At 44.9% G+C, this 20,892-nt stretch overlaps 1 protein-coding gene across 2 annotated transcripts; it reads right to left on the reverse strand.

The window, feature by feature from the left end:
• Positions 1-647: 647 nt before the first annotated feature.
• Positions 648-6,346, reverse strand: irx6a (iroquois homeobox 6a). 2 transcript variants are annotated; one of them, XM_037456963.2, is made up of 7 exons: positions 5,958-6,346; positions 4,612-4,905; positions 3,851-3,960; positions 3,311-3,606; positions 2,518-3,177; positions 2,236-2,347; positions 648-1,927 (listed from the first exon to the last, which is right to left on the reverse strand). In XM_037456963.2, the coding sequence occupies exons 1-6, from the start codon at positions 6,021-6,023 to the stop codon at positions 2,241-2,243; spliced, it is 1,533 nt and encodes a 510-aa protein (XP_037312860.2). In that variant the 5' UTR covers positions 6,024-6,346; the 3' UTR covers positions 648-1,927; positions 2,236-2,240. The 2 variants fall into 2 exon arrangements, with proteins under 2 accessions (XP_037312860.2, XP_037312861.2); XM_037456964.2 differs by having other exon boundaries at positions 4,612-4,855; positions 5,958-6,345.
• Positions 6,347-20,892: the final 14,546 nt, after the last annotated feature.

The following is a 20,892-nucleotide window of genomic DNA, read 5'->3' on the forward strand; positions in this document are numbered from 1 at the left end:
GATGTTTTACTTCATTTATTCTAATTTGGGTTTCCTCGCAATATTTTAAATGCGGTTTCTGAGCCGTGGCATCCAGACCGGATTATCCGGTTGATGTGTCTCTTGATTGTCTGCGCAGCTGCTTTGGCCACATTAAAACACCCAATATATGGGACCGACAGACTAATTGACCTGTTAGCTGCTTCAGGCACACGCTCCGTCTGAGGCCATCATGGCCATTATCTTCGCTTTCCCCCAGGTACGTCGCCGTGGTAATCCCATTGCGCATGCATCATTACCTTCAGTGGCGTTAAGGCATCTTTTCTTTACAGCCCTGCGCTTTAATTAAATTTGGTTGTAAATATTTGATACACACCTAGCCTACATTTGAACGTAAAGAGCATCGCATCCGGGGTCACGAGTGATTAGTGTGGAGGAGGAGGATTTGGAGGAGGAGGAGGAGATCTGCTTGTCATTAGCAGAAGGACTGTTAAATTATCGGCCCTCGACTGATGGATAAAAGCTGTTATTAGGCCACACGTTAGATGGAGTGAACTCCTCCCTGTTCTCCCCATCTATGTTTTTCTATAGCCAATATGTTTTTGCTGTATTTCTATTGAAAGTATAAGGGTCACTGTAAGGAATGCACGTTGTTTTGACTTGTCCTGTTTATTATAGAGATGCAAACCTTTGACATCACACAGGCTGTACATTTATAAAGATTGTACTTGTTTTTTCCTTTCAGCCTCACCCAGATTTATTAAATATCAGATTGACACACAAGGACAAAATGATGACAACATTTTTTTGCAGTGGAATAGTTAGTGAAAATCAATATTCAAACCTTCATTCAAGTTTATACAGCTGACTCCCGTCGTTTGTTTTAAAACTGCTTCGTTTCAAAAGTTCTTAAACCCGTCGGAGGACATCAAGAGGACTAAAGTGATCATCTTATTACAGCTGTTTGTAAGGAGAGTCACCAACATAACGAGTGCGTGCCAAAACAGGCCAAACAAAAGGCGCTTTGATGGACCATGTGAATTTCTCTGCCGGGTTTGATCCTGCAAATGACCTTTTAATTAACACAATGTTAAGTTAGTGCAGTGGGCTCGCTGCAAGGGGACAAAGCAGCATTCATTCTATGTCCCTGCCTCGCTGCTTGCTCTGAACAGTAACAAAGTGTTCGGTGCCACTTTGGATTAGATGCTAACAATAGGGGGGGTGATGTCCCCTTTCTTCCGCAACTTGTGGATTTCACTCACGTTCTAAATCCTCTGAATTATGACCCTGCGTCAGCACTGTGGCCTTCGGCGTCGAGTCAGGACGACGAACTTTGATCAATTGCACATCTGCAAATGTTTTAAATTGAACAATTGGCTTTTAATTAATGAAAAACCATGACACAGACAAGGAAAACTCTTGGAGAAAAAAAATTGTATTCTTAGAAAAGAAAAAAAAAAACACATGATAGGCAAACACGGAAGAACCTCACATTTTAACAACACAGGGAATCCGGTCCTTTTTACGGTCAGCTGAATGTCCAAAGACCTGCTCCTTTTTTACTTCAGGCAAAATAAAACGAAGCCACAGTAAAACGCAACATGTAACAATACACTCAGAACAGACACGAATTCAACCAATAAACACCTCAGATAATAAACAAACAGGCAACGTAACAAAATAATAAATACACAGAGAAATAAATAAGTTTGCTACACTACACGATTGCCATACACAAATTTTGCCATTTTAATTTGGCCTTTTTCATACCTTTGCATCTAGAACTTTTGCATAAAGTCATTTACACCATAAAAACAAAGTTGTGCAAAATGATAGCCACGTCCACAGTTTGACAGCCTCTCACTGCAGCATCAGGTAGCTCCCATGTAGTCTTCCTTTAGTGCATAATACATGTCCCATTCCTTATTGTGGTACAGTTTCCCGGAATCTAGGAGAGGAAAAGACGGCATTCAAACGAGGAGCAAACACTATATAAAAAGTTATTATATTTCCAAGTAGATCAAATTCAAAAAGGTTATTATAAATGACTTCTGAAATATTGCACAGCAATCCATTACGTTTTTTATATTAAGATACAATCAAACTTTAGATTTAGCAACACAAATACATTATACATTTGGTGTCTGTGTGTGCTTGTTCACGTGTTCAATGCTCCTGTTCCGTACCTCCGTAGTTGTGCGTGCACGTGTGTGTTGTGACTTTGCTGTTCTTTTCAAGTTCAGTGGAGATTCTCACCTGCTTCACCTCTTCATCACTGGTCTGAACGCTGTGACCTTGTCATCCTGCACGATCCCGCAGGCTTCTCTGAGGTCAGATGACTGTGCCTCTTCTTTGCCACCAGAGAATCCTGCACAACCGAATAAAAGCATATCTGAGAAAACTTGCCTCTGCTGCAAGTTGGCATGAAGCGTCTCCTCACTAACCCTAAATGGACTTTCCTTACTGTTTAAACATCATGGCATGCTGTTTACTCTAACTGTCTAACTGTATCTCTAGTGCAGGAATAAAACAACATACCTTCAATAGTGGAGTACTGACATGCGTCTGGAAGGGCAGCGTAGGACGGGCAGTGCAGTTGGAGGTCCTTGTGAATGTAGCTGCCGGTGCCATAGACTTTTGAGTGCAAGGATAGGCCATCGGGGAATGGGTTCTCAGCACTGGGGACACTGGATTCATGGAGGCCTCTGATGCCCCCACACTGTCCAGTAATGCTGGGGCCCTGGAGCTGGCAGTCCCCGGTTGAGTTGCCTGTCCTGAGCTCCGAGCCGTGCTGCTGATGGCTCAGTATGACCCCCGAAGCCGCCGTGCGAGCCAGAGACCAAATCCGAGGCTTGTCTGATCCCTCGAAGTGAGACAGGGACACAGTTCCCGCGGGGCCGGTCGAAGACGGTGCCTTGGACACCGCGGGGTCCAGGAAGTCGGACGGGAGAGGGGAGAGGCTGGCGACACTTTTGAGAGTGCAGGGGAATGTGTGGAAGCTGTTGGTTAAACTCAGGTGCAGCTCAGAGCCGCAGTCTCTCTTTTGAGGTGCTCCGGATACTGCCATGACCCTGTGGAGGGCCTGCTCGTCTGCAGCCGCCTTTTCACAGTCACTGTCCAACTTGTCACAGTCGTCGTCGTCCATGTCCTCCAGATCACTTAGATGCAGATCCTTCTCCTCCTTGCAATCACTAGAGTCTGCGTGGAAAACAGATGATTAGTACCTTTTGATGTAAACCCTATGTTACCATGCATGGTCCTTATCTTTGTCCTTGTCTATTTACTTTAATTTGGTGTAAGAAACCTTTTTTGCCACCAAAAATGAATCTACCTTTGGTGACGCCGTCTTGGTCGCTCTTGTTAAAGTCATCCTTCCTGTCGTCGTTGGCCTTATTCTTTGGCGACCAGGTCATCTTGTTCTCCTTCTTTAGTCTCCTCCTGGCGTTGGCGAACCAGGTGGACACCTGGGTGAGGGTCATTTTTGTGATGATGGCCAGCATGATCTTCTCTCCCTTGGTGGGGTAGGGGTTCTTGCGGTGCTCATACAACCATGTTTTGAGGGTGCTGGTGGTTTCACGAGTTGCGTTCTTTCTCCTGGCTGTGCCGTTAAAGTCTACTGTGCCGTATCTGGAGAAGGGACACACAAAATCATCACATAGTACCCTACCTCATCGTGTCCCTGCTCCCTGCTGCCCCACAGCTCCCCCCCCCCCCCCCCCCCTCCCGCATCAGGTATCAGTGTTCATTTAAACTCTGACCCTTGATCTGAATGCAGTGTATTCATCCCGTGAAATGTTTGCTGTTATGACCTCTGACCCGGGTCTGCCGACACTCACATCACAGAAAGAGTAAAAAGGAACGTAAAATGTACCTGTCGTATTGATACTGTCCCAGTGAATGGTCGTAAGGATAGTATGCAGCGGTTTGAGTGATGCCGGAGTGTAAAGTGCCTGTGCTGTCCTTGATGTCATACTGTGGATTCTGCAAAAAAAAACAATAAAGTTGTTGTAAGTTTGCAATACGTATTCATTTCATTTTTTTTTTTCAAAATAAAAATGAAGACATTTGCTTTAAGTCATAAAAATGTAACCACAACATCACTTTTAAAAAACATTTTAAACACTGTTGAACATTTCCATGGATCGAAAAGGTTAACGGTTTATTATGTATAGGAATAAACATTTTTAAAAAGTCCCAGCTGCAATCCAAAATATCCATTTAAACTTTCTCAAAGTGAATATATCTGAAAGTTTAATGTAAGTCAATGCTTTTAATTCAAATGCTGTTTCAGCAACAACAACAAAAGCCAGTTTTTTTTGTTTAAACCAGGCAGAATGTGGATGATTACTTTTAAAACAATAACAATAAGTGACATTTTTTTCAATCGAGTCCTTTGCATTCCTCTAGTTCCCTTCGCACTGGGGAAGGGGCTTTAGATTTGTTATTGACGGGAAGAAAACGAGACTGGACGGCGGATTAAACGGCTTGTCGAGACGGATACGTTTGCAGCTTGAGATAAATTGACAAACTAAACCCGGTTGATCGATTAGCCTGAAACACCCCCCCCCCCCCCTCCCACCCCCACCCCGCACCCTCCCAGCTACCCATCAAATCAAGCTAAAGTGAGCCCACCAGAGTGGAGTAGATAGCGGATGGGTCGGTGCTGTAGGGGAAGTAGTTGGCGTAGTTCTGGCTGGCGGCAGCCGCCGCGGCGTATGGCGAGCCGTACATCCCCAGCGCCGCGTTCAGCTCCGTCCGGCTGCTCGCCAGGAGTCGGTTCTCGTAGGACGGGCAGCAGAAGGAGGCGGCGGCGGCGGCGGCGGCGGCAGCGGCGGCGGCGGCGGTCTGGGAGCCGCCTGTCCCATCAGAGACCGACCTGGAAATCGAATCGCAGCAAGTCGTACTGGGGTTTGCCGACACGAAAAACTGCATGAAGAGAATCGTGGATAGAGATGGTCATTGGCTGCTCCAGCTCTCATCTGGATGCCTGTGACAGCTGTGAAGTGACTGTGGGTGATGCGCTGCAAATGTGTGGCCGGGTGAAGTTGCTCCGTCGGTGTAGAGTTGAGCCTTTGAGTCGGCATTGCGATTGTGAAAAGGTGAAGTTCCTTTCAGTTTAAATGTCCTAAATCAGGTGTCTTTATACTAACGTGCGATCTGCCCTAGTTCAAGGAAAGACGCTTTTCACGGGACTCCTTGAATGACACAAAGTGACTTACACTGTGAAAACGTGTAATAAGCAATAGTACTTCAAAGTCACTTTTTCGTTTATTAATAAAAAATGTAGTAATTATTATTTCTGAGGGGATATTAAGATGGAAATCTAGGTGGGTGAAATCCATGGTTTATCATCGATGTAACAGGGTGATATCACAACGCAAATAATTCAACACCGTAATAAACATCTAAAATATTTGAATTTTATACAAAATGTTTAAAATGTTATCGAGAGAAAAGTTGGGTGACAACTTTTTCACAACAGTAACTTCTCCACCCCGATCAAGTCGAACTTTTTCGAACATGCCACTAAGTGAACAAATGTATATTTAAATTAAAATGCCCACTATAGTTTTTTTTTTAAGTTTTCCGAAGAAAGCAAGGTGTCTGAATCCCACAAGTCGCATTAAAAAAGAATTTTGCGAATCTGTACAGCATGCTTTACAGCCCAATTACACCTCGTAGCGAGCAATATGTGACATCCCTCTCTATTGTCATCAGAAAAACACGTGAGTTCATTCATAATTCAGTGTAATTGGACACGGGCGTGTGTATATATATATATATATACATCGACATTTAGTTGAACAACACCACACGAAAATAACATTCCTTCTCAAAGTCACTCGGCCAATAATGTTGGTAAGAGAGAAAAATGCCCTTACTGTAGTAAAATACAAGGCAACATGCACAAAAAAACAATTAGTGTGTGTGTCTGTGTAGTGTGTGTGTGTACACAAATAAAAAGCAAAGAGGCTTACCTGTGAAGATGCATTGTAAGGGTATCCAAATTGCGAGAAAGACATAGCTGCTTCTTTTGTTACCATCAGAAATATTCTTCACCCTTGATCGATTGCGACCAATTCTACTTCAAATCCACCGTCTTACACACATTTCCACGCACGGCCTTTCGCTCAATAATAGATGACTTCACTCATAGGAGGGAGACTTTAGGATGGCACCAGCTGCAGATTGTTTTATATGAATGAATAATCCCCCCGAAGGACCCGATAAGAAATGAAATTAAGCGTCATTAAGTGCAAAAAAAAAATTGTTGTTGTGTTAGCTGAAGGAGGCTTAAAGGATAACGTAAGACTTGCAAGATATAGACTCTGCTTGTGCTATTATTTGTGGCTCTATAGTTCTTTAGCATTCATCCATGCAAGGGTATCGGCGTGACGTCACTGTAATCCCGGAACGGCAGGGTACCAAAGGATAGAATAATGTCTTTGCCAATCACGTCCAAGGCAGGGTTTTCTTAAGGTGCACTGTACACAGTCTCTGTAATAGAATTCTGTTTCCCCGATTTGCTGAGGTCTCAGAAAAGTGTTTTATTCCCATTATTATTGAATTGTAGTTTAGCAACACATGTACACCCTTTGTATAGTTTAATGAATTAAAGTGTCTTGTGAAATATCACAGACACATACACATTCAGAAGGACACATTTTTCTTTTCACCCAGCTGGAAACAAACGTCTAAACTCGTCTGCTGGGTATTTTCTGTGTAAAGAGAGTAGTTTAAACATTTTCTTTTATTTACAATTCATCACAATCAACGCGGTTGAAATAAACACAGTTGTTTTCCCCTCTATTTAATCTCGACCTTTGTCCGCCTCTGGCTCTCTGGCCAGAGGTCCACCGCGGAGTTAATGACGATGATGTTTCTATGTTCCTCTATTTCTCTAAATGTAATTGAGGGGCAGTCCCAGCAGGAACGGTTAGAAGGGTTTTGGGCAGGTCAATAGACCAGTGATTGATGCGCGCCTGGAGACCAACGTGACCATTACGCGTAATGCGTAATTGTATCAATTAACAAATGGATACATGCCCTTGTTTAACCAACGAGTAACAGTGAAAATATGCCTTAGAGGTGAAATCCCAAGAAAAAAAGAAAAAAAAAAAACAGAAAGTGGAAGCAGTGCTTTCCAGTCTAATTAAATATCCGTGGATGGGGGCGACGAGAATTGCATTTTAATTGAATGATGCTCATTTGAAGGATGAGTAAGGAATGATGCTGCCTCGCAGTGAATGAAACGAGGAATAATTTTAAGCCTTATTAGATGATCAGCCCAACCATCACCCGTTTTCTCGCTCTCCCCCATAAACATAAACACACTGTCCCCCCCCCCCCCCTCCTCGTGTGATGTTGAGTCGGGAGAAGGGAAGGCAGGGAGGGGGGGGGGGGGGCGTTATTCCCCTTTATTCGCCCTGTACTCGTATTGACAGTGACAGCGATGGTCAGTCCCGCTGAGTCAAATGATCCGCCTGCTTCTGATTATAGGGCTGTGTAAGGTTTCCGTTGTCACGGCTGATACCTTGTGCCAAATCCCCCCGTGGCCCGCCGTTGCTTAACTGATGGAAGGCGTTTGCTCCCAAGGAGACGCGTCTGCGATTATGGTCCTCCTCTCCGAGGGGCGCTAAAGAGCCACGTGAGGAAGATGGAGATCTCCCCGTCAAGAGATTTTCCACAGAGATAAAGTGGACGGGGTGGGCCACGGTCGAGGCTGTGGAAAGTGCCTGGGCAGTAATCCCCCACAGGCAAGAGCAACTCACACACACACACACACACACACTGCAACCCTGATAAGTGCCCACTGCAACCTAACACAACTAAGTTACAGAAGGAAGGTAGTCGGTGCTCACAACTAAAAAATGAAGGAAACCTTTCATGTGGTAGAATAGTTCTTTGAATAAAATATTCTCTCTGTTCCCCAACTTGTTGATGCCTGCTAAGAGCTATGAGCCAGGGTATCACACAGACGTTTCAAACTGCGTTAAAATAAAGTATATTGAATGAAAGGGACAGGCCAGCTTGACCACAATATGACTATATGTTCGGATATCCTTGTATGACAAATGCCACAGAGGGCAAAACGTGTCCATCCATGTGTATTTACAGTGTTCCGGATACAATAGAGAGAAATAACATATCTATATATAAAAAATAAAAAAAACAGCTCTCTTATCAGTTCAGTGACAATGCAGTATTCAAAAGAATTGGTGGCTCTTTTTCTCAATTCCCAAAAGCAACACCTTATACTTCAGTATTTCTGACCAACTTAACGAGAACACATTTTTTCAGCCGGGCAGAGGAAAGAGCTCAACACACATGTCAGCAACAAGCTGTACGTAACATACTTACCTTTCCATTTAGCATCAGGGACGGATATGAAAACTTTTTATCCTAAAGGAATGTACACTTCCATGCTTGAACCATTATTCCATAGCAGAATGCAGACACAAGCCAAACGTAATTGCATACCGGTGGCCGGTGCTTTTCTACAAGGGCATGCATGATGGCCCAAGTGCATATGGACAGACTCATGCATAATACATGTCCAGCAGTCAGTGTAGATCTACCTGAATCAGGCCAAAATGAACACTAATTGTAATGGCAGACTGGCCGCAGTGTCCTTCCCCTTAAAATGTTTGACACTGCCAAGAAGAGACATTTTTACATTGTTTTGTCTGGATTACTTAGTACTCACATTGTTACAAGCTTTTGTTTTTTTATTCGCCACTAAATGGCTGACAACCGTAATTAGCGGTTCCTTGTTTTTGTTTATCGAGAAAAAAACTTTATTCAAAGTCTGTTTTAGTGGATTCATGTAAATTCAACTCCATTTAATTTACGTGACCCAAAATCACAAATCGATACGCACATGAAATCATTAAACCCAGAACACACAAATAAGTAATTTTTATCCCCCCCAAGAAAAACACTTCAATGGGGATGAAAACATGATGAGGGATTCCTCTACCAGGATGGAGTGCAATAGAAATGTAAAAAACAAATAATGATACAATAAAATAAAATACATATGAACTACTACTCATCAGGGCTATAAATTACATTTCTGTCTCGCTGATGAAATTGCACAGACGAGAGGCAAGCAGTACCTCTGCCTCCATGTAGGGGGCGCGGGAGAACCCACGGGGTCAACTCTACCGTTGCTCTGCTTCTACACGTCTCTTCTTCTTGTGTTGGTGGAGCAGGTAAGGCGGCGGAGGACGCAGCAAAGCCACGCCGGAGCCGGATCGCAAAACACGCATTTTCCCAGTGGAATCCAATATGTAACTCACTGATGTGTGTGCAAAGAAAGCTGAAATGAAATACCGAAAATAACCAGTAGTCCATGTGCGAGCTGCCAATGTTATGTCCTTAAAGTTTTATCTTTTATATATTTATCTTGTTTCAAACCTGTGGATGAGCGTGAGACCAAGGAGAAGATCGGAGTGCTGGTTTAAATACACCCAAAACATAATGTTATGTAAGCAAATCTGACACTAAAAGAGCCGCAATCTCACCACACGTCATTGGTGCACGTCATGTCACAACTACTACCAGCAGGGGTGGGTGCAGTAATACAGTAATGATAATAAGAGCAGTGATGGTATCTAATAATAATGGACTAATGATAATTATAATAATAATAATGATAATAATAATAATTCTTCGAAACACAATAGGGCTTCGCCCGACCTTTCAGTCAGCTCAGGCCCTAAAAATGATAATAGTAGTGGATATCAGAAGAGCCAGGGCCGGCCACATGACCACGGTCAAGATATTACCATGAACCACAAACAACTCTGTGGGGAGGACGCACAAAGACGCATACAGAGGGAGAGAGAGAAGAGGAAGTGTGTCTTGGGGTGTTTCCATGGGCTCGTGCAAAACAAACGTGAGCCAGCCCTAACTATAACCATTATCAGATGTAAAGCCTTACTCTTGAATATGGTGAGTGTGAAACTGTAAGATGGTTCCATAGAAATGAATGTACCCTCCTTAATGGTGCCCGGCCAATTAGGGCTTTCTAGCTGAGGAGAAAGATTTTAAATTGATTCTTTAAAAAAGAAGTCGCTGTTGAGAAACTAATACAGGAGTATTATGATTCTAGATCAACTGGAGAGACTTAAGAAGCCTTATAACAAGGGATTGCTGTAATCTACAGTAGCCTAGAAGTAACACATGCATGAATTAACTCTTCTGCTTGGCTGGATTTGACAGAAAATAAATAATAAAAATGTTACATAGGTGAAAAGAATTCTGTCCTCAGAGCTGTGTTTTATCTGAGATTTAAAGGACGTATATGATCAGCCTAATTCAGATATTCTTTATTCTGGTGCAGGACGCCAAAGACATCAATAGCAGGATGGCGTAAGAAAGTACAAGCTGATTTGGTTTGATATCCAATTTTTAGTATCCCACAGATCTGCATTCTCATTTTACAAAGAAAGTGTCCGTTTATTTACTTGAAACAAGCTGCGACAAGCTCCAGCAGTGACAATCAGTAAATGTACCATGTGACCCAAGGCCGGCCGTGTAGAACATTTAACTACTCATACGCCCTAACACTACATTCAAACACATCATTTAAGAGTAAGCAACACCAAACCTCCATTATGTGTTGTTGTACCGGATCCACGCGACTCCTAATGAGCCTGAGTAATGCACGCATCTTCCATTAGAAGAATCACTGGGTGGAGAAAGAAAAAAAAAGAAAAATGGAAAGGTTAAGTCAACACTCAATAGCTCCCAGCACTATTCTCCTACTTAATACATTTTCAATGCTGACTTAATGAACCACACAAAGCCTTCTGGTTTTTCATCAGATGGGGGGTAGCAGTGGCACTGGGGGTGGAGGTGGAGGTGGAGGGGGTGTGTATGAAATGGTAATAAGGGCAGACAGACGGAGAGAAGGAGGAACAGGGGATGAAGCTGCACCTACCTGGAGGTGTATGATCTCATTAAAGCCAAATTGGTATATGCCAATAAATCCAAGGCACTTGTGATCTGGAATTATTACATTCATGCACACGTACACTGCATGTACAAAAAACTGCCCCCGTGAAGAGCATTTATTAGCACCGCAAAATTATCCAAAAGGGAAAGAAAAGTAATCAATATTGTAATGAGAAATAATGGCGGATACGGTCACAGCGGTGGCCGGGCCGGTTAACACCAAAACAAACATTCCCACGGCGGCTGAATTATTACAGCACACAGAAGGAGTCATTAAATCTCTTTTCAAACGGAGCAAGAAAAGAGAAGAGGGTAAAGTTATGACATCATGACGACTGCCTCGGCGTATGTGGTGTGGTCACACAAAAGGCCGATGACGGATGGCGGTTCAAGTTCGACTGCTCTTTATTTAGTGCCGCTGTCCCGTGGTATGTTCTTCACATCGGCATCTTGACTTTAAAGGCTTGACTGTTCATCCTGCTTTTGTTCCCCCACGCTTCAAACCGTTAATCTGAACATTAACGGACGAGGCCAAATTGGTGTTTCGTTTGTACCACTTGTCACTTTAGTTAGCTTGCATTCAGATGTTTCACTCAAACAAACCCAAGGCATTTTGTGTTGGGAGCCGCATATCCCAGAGGCCCCTGGGGCTCCTGGGAGTGGGAGAGAGAGAGAGAGAGAGACAGAGGGGGAGGCAAGTGGGTGAGTTGTTGTGTGTGTGTGTGTGTGTGTGTGTGCGGGCTGCCAGAGAACCCTTGAGGCTCCACTGTAAAGCTATCATCAGCGGTGGTGTCAGGGATTTGTAGCTTGTCACTGAGAGAGAGAGAGAGAGAGAGAGAGAGAGAGAGAGAGCTGGCAGTGACTCTGGGAAATAACTGCTTATAGAAAGAGAGAGAGAGCTCGTGTGAGAGAAGGTGTGTGTAAGAGAGCAAGCGAGACATTGAGCAAGTGGGAGGAAGTTGTGTCTCTTTTCACCCAGGTGTGTCTGGAGACGCGTGTGCGTGTGTGTGTGTGCGTGTGTGTGCGTGTGTGTGTGTGTGGAGGAGCGGGTCGATCACATGACGTGCGGATCCATGCGCCGCCTTTCATCTCGGGGGCCTTAGGCTCTTTGTCTATGTGTGTTCCTGCCGGCAAGCGGTGTGCGTACACGTCTATTCCGGGTGTGTCGAAGCTCCTGCGGTGGCGTCCCGTGGATCCGCGTCTCCCCGCGAATTAACGTTCGCATTTGTACTCCGGTGTGATCAAACGCGTGTTTTCAGTCACCGGCAGTAATGAGCTCGGCGCGAGCTGCTTCATTGCTACTTTGCCCGTGTTTTGTGTTTGTGCGTTTTTTTATTTGTCGAGATGGATGTTGACTTCACACCCAACTTTCCCTCAAGGCGCTGGGCCAGTAGCAGCAAAACGCCGCTGTCGGCTAAATGCTTCTACTGGCAAAGAACAAGTTCCTCTGCGATGACGAATGGAGGGCTCATTTTATCATTGACAACCATGTACTTCTGAAATCGCATGTTGGCGGTTCACCAGGTTTTCAAGGGCCCGAGGGTCGTGAAATTCACTCAACTTATAAATGATCATGTCGTGTTCAAACGGAGACGGAGAAGAAGAAAAAAAAAAAGGGGAAGACGAGGAAAATTGCAAGTTACATGCTTTCCGTCTGACTGCAGCTGCTAAATTCACAGCAGCATTGTGGCCCATCTCTGGGGCCCCCGCAGAGGCAGAGAGACAGTTCCTATTACTGTCAGGCCAATTACCGGCCACAGCACAGCCACCGCTGTCAACACCAGACGGGTCACGGTATGCGTCGGCATCTTTTCTCTCATGTTCGGCCAAGTATTTCCTGGGCAGGAGAACTCGTATGTTAACTACTGCGTGATGCAGCCCAGCTTTGGCCTGGAAGCGACTGGTTATGAAAGATCATCTTCTCCTTTCGAACTTGCCCTCACGCGAGATCAAGAGTTGATTGAAGTAGGAAGCCATCAAAGAGCCGAATCGCAACGAGATGTGAAGGACGCCCCGAAACTTGACGATAGCCTGTAAGCCAGTGAGGCAACAATACAGAACAAACAACAAACCGTTTTTTGCATCGCCGTGGTTTTAATGCCTCCTTGTCGAGATCGACCACACAAACACACCCAAGGGGGGGGGGAATGTAATGAGAAGGGGTCTAAATATTGAAACGCTCTCCATTTACAGAAGGCCGTGCTCCGCGTTGAGCGCGGTGTCTACTGAGCTGCCTCGAGTGTTGCACCGCATGGCAACGGGAATAGGCCCAGCCCCATCTGGTCCCGGTTCAGTCTGGTTTAGCGCAAAGCGGTGCCAATACAAATAGCTGGACTTGATGTTTGTATTCATAAATTGTTTTGAATGGCTTCACCGAGAGTTTTTTTGGGGTGGATTACGGTGGGGAAGTTGGGGAGCCAAACGTGGTGGAATAATCCCGACTGAGCTGACAGTTAGATATACTCTTCTTTAAGAATAATGGTTGTTTGGGATTTTTCTTCACGGTTACTGGCAGTGACCTTGGACTGTGAACTTTTCAATGGTGTGTGTGTGTGTGCGTGTGTGAGAGTGTATAGCACTCGTAGCATAGCAGTGTCAATTTCAATCACATCAATGTACACATGCTAAAGGTTCAGTTGAAAGTTCAGAGGCCCAACGCAATGTGGAGTAACTGTCTCTCCTCCTAAATCCCTCACATGGCCACTTTGATTTTTATTCCCGGATGTCAAAGCAAAGGAAACAAAAAGCAAGGTTATGTAGTGAGATGAATCAGGCTTGTGTTACACAGTGAAAGTCTATCTTCCATTTGATTGTACATCAAAAAAACATCGCTAAGCTTTAGTTTTGTTATAGGTTTAAGCAAATTGACCCGATTGATTTTGTATTGCAGGTAAGAGTGGCAGCTCAGTGCTAACTGGTGAGCATGCAATCGTATGTGTAAGCTGTATAGATTCCTGTCCCCCCAGAGCCACGGCCAGAGCCCTCCATAGGGTGGAAATTGCAATTCGACCAATGACACTTCAATCGTTCGGGCCCTCTGTTCCTCGTTTGCCGCCTAGCTAGTGGAGGTCCGTCCATGCTCGACTCGCAACTGGATCCAGATGCGGCCGACAATATTTTTGTTGCTGCAACATTTGTCTTTGTCTTCAGATCCTCTGTAGCCACATTGTGTCAGGGTGCAGAGCTAATGATGGTGTGTTTCTGCTTATATTCAGTTGGATTTCGACTTGAACATGGTTGTTTCTATTCCCTTGCCTTCTCCTTTTTCCCTACGTAAGCTGTGGCAGCAGGCCCGAGGAGAGATTTTTCCCTTTATTTTCCGCTGCCCCGTGTACATCTACCTCAGGACAAGAAGAGGAAGTGTAGAGAAGAAAACTTGAACGGGGCTCGCTCAATTCATCCAATTTAAAAGCAGATGTTACATGTTTGCAACATCAAACGTCTCTGTTAACTGTGGAAAGGGTGAAATCATATACCTTTGATAAGCCTTTTCACTGGTTAATGTAAAACGAGCTCAGTACACGGTTGCTGAGTGAACCCTGACCTTCGCCTCATTGCCAATACATCATCAGATTACGATTTCTTTTTTGTTTCGTTTCAACTGTGCCTTGTTGAGGCTAATTTCTGATTTGCAGAATGTCAAGCTTATTTTGGAAAAAAAAACGAGAGGGCTGGATCAGGTCTCCACAGGGCCCCCGGCTCCGGGGTAAAAACGGAGGCCTCTGAAAACGGGGCAGTAACCTTGAAGTACAACTCCTTTTTTTTTTCGACCATCTTTCTCTTCTCTGTTCAAGATGTTTTGCGTTTCGAGGCTTGCGATAAGTAGAACACATACGTGCCTTCTTTTCATCTCAAGGATATTCACTCTGAGAACGATAACGAGGAAAATATGGACATAAAAGTAGTGCACGCGCTGGGGGGGGGGGGGGGGGGGGGAGAAGGGGGGTAACAGCGTTCCTTTTATACATATACGGTGAATGAGGGTCCTTCAACAAGTGTTGTGTTTACATTGCTGGTGGGAAAACACGTTGACACAAGCGACGTCTGAGGGGGCTGTAAAACAGCTCCTTAGCACGGCTTGAATTCCAACAGTGTCGACCCAAGGTGTTGAGAGTAAATATATGGTGTTACCTTTAGGCTAAATACGGTGGGGGGGGGCTGGGGGGGGGGGAACTCACAGAGATTGAAGTGAGTCAGTGACAAAGTAGTGTTTTTTACCGAGGAGCAGCCAAAGCGAGAACAAGTGAAAACATTTATGACTCCTAGTTGTTTAATAATAATAAAGTGTGCACGTTGGATACAACAAAAGGTTCACCCGAGATCAAATGTTTTTTAATAGGTGACATTTTCGAGGCCAATTATTTGCCTACTTGCCTCCAGGGGGGTAACTGCTCCATCCAAGGGGAAAACAATTATCAATGACTTGTGGAAATGTCCAACGCAGAACTGCGGCCCTACTCATCACATGGTGCCGCTTGGTCAGACACACAAACCTAACTTCAACTTCAAGCAACTCAACAACACCTTTGAATATAAACTCTGGTCAACAATAGCACTCTCTTGGTGGAAAGTCCTGGGTTTGTTTGATAGTTCGATGCATCTGAAGCAAAAGCGTGAAAAAGGAATATCTTCTATTGTTTCTATTGGTCGGTGCCTGACTGCTCGCCTCCTAACGTGCTGGCTGGAAGATTCCAGGCGGGACATGCTGGCACTTCCCCTCTTTAAATAGAGGGTACAGGCTGTCACCACCCTGCGATGCATGGTCACCAGATAACATTTTCATTCAGTGGTGTGGCCCGAACACAACAAATGCACGTTGACACAGGAAAATGGACGTTTTCCAGGGACACGGAGGATTTAAAGTGATGAGCGGCGCCATGAAACACTCCAAATAACAGCAGCAAAGGAATTACATTTGTTTACAGCTACAGGGGCAGAAAGCTTAAAAGGTGTCTACGCCTCACCTTTGAGCTCATCACATCGCACCTTGAGCTTTTTCCCCCCCCAGGCTCAAATTGATGTCCCTGTCATCGTCATTAACTTTGTCTCTGCCTTGTAACCCTCTGTGTCTGGGGACTGTGTTTTTGTTTCTGTGTGTGTGTGTGTGTGTGTGTGTGTGTGTGTGTGTGTGTGTGTGTGTGTGTGTGTGTGTGTGTGTGGTTGTAGCCCGTGCTTGACCTTTGCCAGCGGGAGAGCAAATACAGTGGAAGAGCGATACGACTGTGCAGGCCTTTAATCTGCTCACTTAGCCCGGGCTTTGGGGCTCACTCCGCTCCGCTTCATCTGAAGCTCCCTCATCATAAACTGCTGGCAGTCGTCTCGCAGACTGGAGGCCGGCTGTCTTCACATGAACTCCCACTTTCTAAAGCCTCTTTCACTCAATTTCTCATCCTGCCTCCTGCTCTCAGTCACTGGCATTTTTTTTATTTTTTTTCTACGCTTCACCTGAGCTACTTCATGTGAGTTTAATCTTGGTAAGCACTGTTACATCCTGCTATTAAACTCGAGATGAAGTGCTCCGTCTCTCTCTTCCTGTGTGTGCTTAGTCTTGACCTCACAATCATTGCAGCAGTCCAGGTGAAGTGTATGATGGGCCCCTTTCCTGACTCCCACACTGGAGACTCTCTTCGCGTGCTCACCTGTCCTCACGGAGGCTTATGTGGGTAGCTTGTGTCAAGTGGTAAGAGGTTAAAACATAAAAATATATGTGACTGAGGGATTGTTTCTGGATGTCGTTATTGGATTTCATTGTCATCAAATCAGCATTTAAAAAGGAACACATTTCTTTTACTAACATCTCCTCACAGTGGATTTAAATAGTAACTTTTACAAATCTCATAAGAAATAAATCAATATACAATGTCATAATACAGTCACATGCATAAATACAGTTGTTTGAATCACTGCCACAGTTATCCGCCTTATTAGTTGTTTTTATACTGCGTGCCTGTTTAATTAAATCTCCTGTCATTGCAGATCCTGTCATCCACACCAGATCGTCTCCTCACACCCTCCTCACCTGCAGCCCATTCCCTCATTAGTCCCTCACTATTTAGGTCCCCTCAGGTACACTTGTGCTCTGGCAGATTGTCTCGTGTATCCAGTGGTCCAGTGTATCCTGAGGCTGTTCCCTGTCTACCTTTTTTATTTTCTTATCCCCTTTTTGGGGATTTGTTGACCTGTTGGACTGACCTCCTGGTTATAACTGTGGCTGAATATTTGTAAAGAACTTTAATTGCATTTCTGTGTTGGAGTTGTGCTTTTTGGTTCAAGTATCCGTAATCCTTAAATGACTGGGCCTATTAGTAATACACAATCATTAAGAATATATTCCAACAATAATTCCACCTCTTTTTGTCAAGTTGCCTGTAAAATGGAACCAAAACTATATAGAGGACGTTAATCTGATTCCTCAGCACATGAGGCGGATGGACCGAGTCATCCGGGACAGCACTGAGGCTGAAGTCTTGTACCCCCCCCCCTCCCCACCTCCAGTCCTCCTGGCTTACCACTTCACAAACACTGTTCACTCCTCTTCCTTCCTCCTCCCACCGCTCCTTCCTCTCGTCCCTCTCCGGAGCGCCTCCTCAAGCTGTCGGCGCGCCGGTTTCGGAGGGCATCCTTCAGGAAGGAGAGGTCCGTGTTCCGACCGCGGGCTGATAAGAGTGAGCCTGATACCCCCCCCCCCGAGTCAAGTGCTACACGGCCTGCTGACATGAAGCAGATGTCCTCCTGACCCCTTTGTCTTTGGGAACCGGACACCCAAACACAAACAGTGCGAGGCCTGAATGACGACCGAGAGCCCCTCTGCTACTGAGAAAGAGCATGAGCTGCAGACTTTGATTTGAATACATTTGACCTCAGGTGTGGAACAGCAATAATTCTATAACACTGTATATATATTTAGTGTAAGCATACAGTGCATAATACATTAAAGGAGAGCACTTTTTCATATGGCAGACTCAGAAAATATAAATTATGAATATACATAACTTAAAGAAAGACTAATGCCGACATAAGAAAAAGACTGGAACTGGAAATGTGATGTTAACATGTAGATACAGTTTATCAGGTATAGGTATAGGTATCTGTTTGCCAAACGTCCCATCTGAACCAAAGAACGCACTTTTTGTATTATCCACAAACCTGTGGGGAATGATGTAGCATTTGTTCCCAAGCTTAACTTATCTCGCATACACAGACACACACAAACCCGTTCAACCTCCTGGGAAGAAAGGTGGAGTGGAGCGCGCACAGAGACCTCGCAGCCCTGTGACCTCATCACTATTCAGAACCAGCGGTGAGAAGAAGGGTGGCGCTGCGTTCCCAGTACAGCTCGGCAGCCTCCGCGCCGCGGATGATGAGCACGGATGGGGGCGTTGGGGGGGTGGGGGGAGGGGGTGTAGCAACTTCCCTCGAATTCCACCCTTGCCCGACCACCACTAGTCTCTCACTTCCTCCGGAGAGATATGCGGCCTCTGCTTTTTGTCAGGGCGTCCTCGTGCCGCGGGCCCCCGGGGGCCCCTCGCTCGGTGGGAATCTGGTCTTCCCACTCCACTGATGCCCCCTGCCCCCCCCCCCCCCCCCCCCTAGAGATGAGACGGAAAACAAACAGGACCTGAGGAGGATGTTGCTGCTCATCCTCTGCATCCTATTGTCTTTGCTATCTCTCTCCTACGCCCCTGCCCCCCCCCCCCCCCCCGTCCCTTTCTTCTGCCTGGGCGGTCGATTGCGTTAATTGGCTCACTCAGTCACCGGTACATCGATTGCAGGCACTAATAAAAGGGCTATTGATTGGCACTTTGTTTAACACTGTCCCATGCAGGGAGAGCTGCCCTCTAATGCCATCCTGACAGCAACCTTTTCCTGTTTCCAGTCTCTTAATGTCATAAATTATGTCGGTCGATTAAGGAGATATTTCTTTTGTCTCACGTTTTCGCCGCATTAGTGTAGACATTTTTAAAACTGCGGCTCCCAGAGAGAGTGGACAAGTGGCTCTTCAGAGCGAAAACCTGGCATCAGTCTCTGGCTGTGGAACCCAAAGGCCGGATGAAGACATTGAAATCCACTCGACACGTATCAAGAGAAGCTTTTTTGGTATAATATTTTCAATAATAACTTTATTTCTATGAGGTTTTTTTTTATTACAGCTCTTTCAGCGTGCTTCTTAGAACACAATGCATGCAATAAAACAGAGGAGAAGTTTTTTATTTTTTAATGAAATAAACTATAAGAGGCCCGTACATGGGAGCTCAGGAAATGTTCACAGTATTGCCTCATGTGACCAGTTTTAAACTCAAAATGTCAAATGTGCTTTTTGGTCATGTCGAATACACTAATTGAAAAGACAAATGGTGCTGACATTTCTTCTAAAAAGCTGACTAACAGCACTAAGATGCGCAGGTGTCAAAGCACTGCTTTCCCCTTCCTCGGTCACCATATTTGCTTTAAACCTTTCTGATGCTTGTATAGAACCCTGGGTATCACATGGGTATAGGAAGCCAAACTACACACAATTGATTCAAAATTATATCATTCTCTATACAAGCATTTCTCCACAGAGATGTGAGTGAAGACAATTCTTTTCTTTAGCTGACATGTCACTTTACCGCGGGAGAACCACGCAGGTCGGGAGGAAACGGCCGGCTCAATGTTCTCCAAACAAACTCGTTGCGATCAGCCGTGTTCTTCACAGAGCAGCTCTGAAGCTCCAGTGAGTCCACGGCGGATCTCCTGGCAAAGACGGTGAAAGCTGGAAATGGGGTGTAAGTACCGCCATGAGAGATTTTAATTATCGCCATTAAATATGCAATGATCAATAGAATTTGTTTTAGCCGATCAATAGGTGGCCAGGCCCGAGAAGGACAATGTGCATAAGTTGCTATTTGCATTTCAAAGCAGCTGTCACATGACCCCATTGGAAATCCATACCATTTTGTTGGGCTGTATTTCATATTTAGCTGCTTTATACCCTTATCACTGACTGCTATTGATTCCGTTCTCTTTATTTACTGCCTACAAACTGCCGCAGGTTTAAACTGTCAGAATATTTTTAGGGAAGCTGATATACCTCCATCTTCCTTCTTCATCTCATACCTGGCTCCTCTTCCTCTCTGTCTTTCTAATTCCCCTGTCTCTCTTTCCCCTCTCTTCCGCCCTCGCTCTCTACAGCGGAACTGGAAATTAAACCCTGTCATCTTCACACACCTACCGTACAGATCTCTGCTCATTCGGCTGTGAATCTGCACATTATTCAAATAAATATCTCTGAAGTGCCGGGGGAATACTTCCGAGCCACTTCAAAGAAGCACACCCCGCCCCCCCACTCCCCCCCAACCCCCTCGCAACCCATTTTGCTTGTTCTTGCCGGAGTCCTGTTTTGTTTACCTGAGCCTGAGTCTAATAGCTTGTTTTTTTTTTGCAGCACCCATCACATGTTCAAGAGCAACATTTAGCCGAGTTCAAGTGCACACATGTTCAGGTCTCACCTAGGCTTTGATTGTTCTCCAACACTGAGAGTAATGATTTCCAGATTCGACCAAAAAACGTTGTTTGGTCTCTGTCTTTCAAGCTCCTCTTAACTTTCTTTCCTCTTTCTAGCTTTGTGCCCTCTTTGTTATCCCTCACTGTTTTTCCTCTGCCGCCCCCCCCCCGCTTACTAATTCACAGAGGGGGTTTCCCCAGGTGGGATTTTGTATAAAGATGTCTAGCAGGCAGTGTTTACTGAGAGTTCACACAACACTGTCGATTGAACGGCATAGAAACACAAACCAAAATGACCTGAAATAGTAGTGTTACAAAGACCGTTACGCACTTATTTCAGTCAGTGCCAGAAACAGTCAAAATAACATTCACAATAATACTTTATTATTAAATATAGGATATACACCTTTTCTTAAGGTGAACATCATTTACAGATATTGTGTACAACTGCAACCTTCATATAACTGA

Source organism: Pungitius pungitius, chromosome 4 (assembly GCF_949316345.1).
Source record: "Pungitius pungitius chromosome 4, fPunPun2.1, whole genome shotgun sequence".
Lineage (NCBI taxonomy): Eukaryota > Metazoa > Chordata > Actinopteri > Perciformes > Gasterosteidae > Pungitius > Pungitius pungitius.

Coding starts and splice junctions, on each gene's coding strand:
- irx6a (XM_037456963.2), bottom strand. CDS start 6,023: ATGGTAACAAAAGAAGCAGCTATGTCTTTCTCGCAATTTGGATACCCT. Junction 3,178..3,310: donor CCAAGACGGCGTCACCAAAG/GTAGATTCATTT, acceptor TTTTCCACGCAG/ACTCTAGTGATTGCAAGGAG. Junction 2,348..2,517: donor TCAGTACTCCACTATTGAAG/GTATGTTGTTTT, acceptor TCGGTTGTGCAG/GATTCTCTGGTGGCAAAGAA.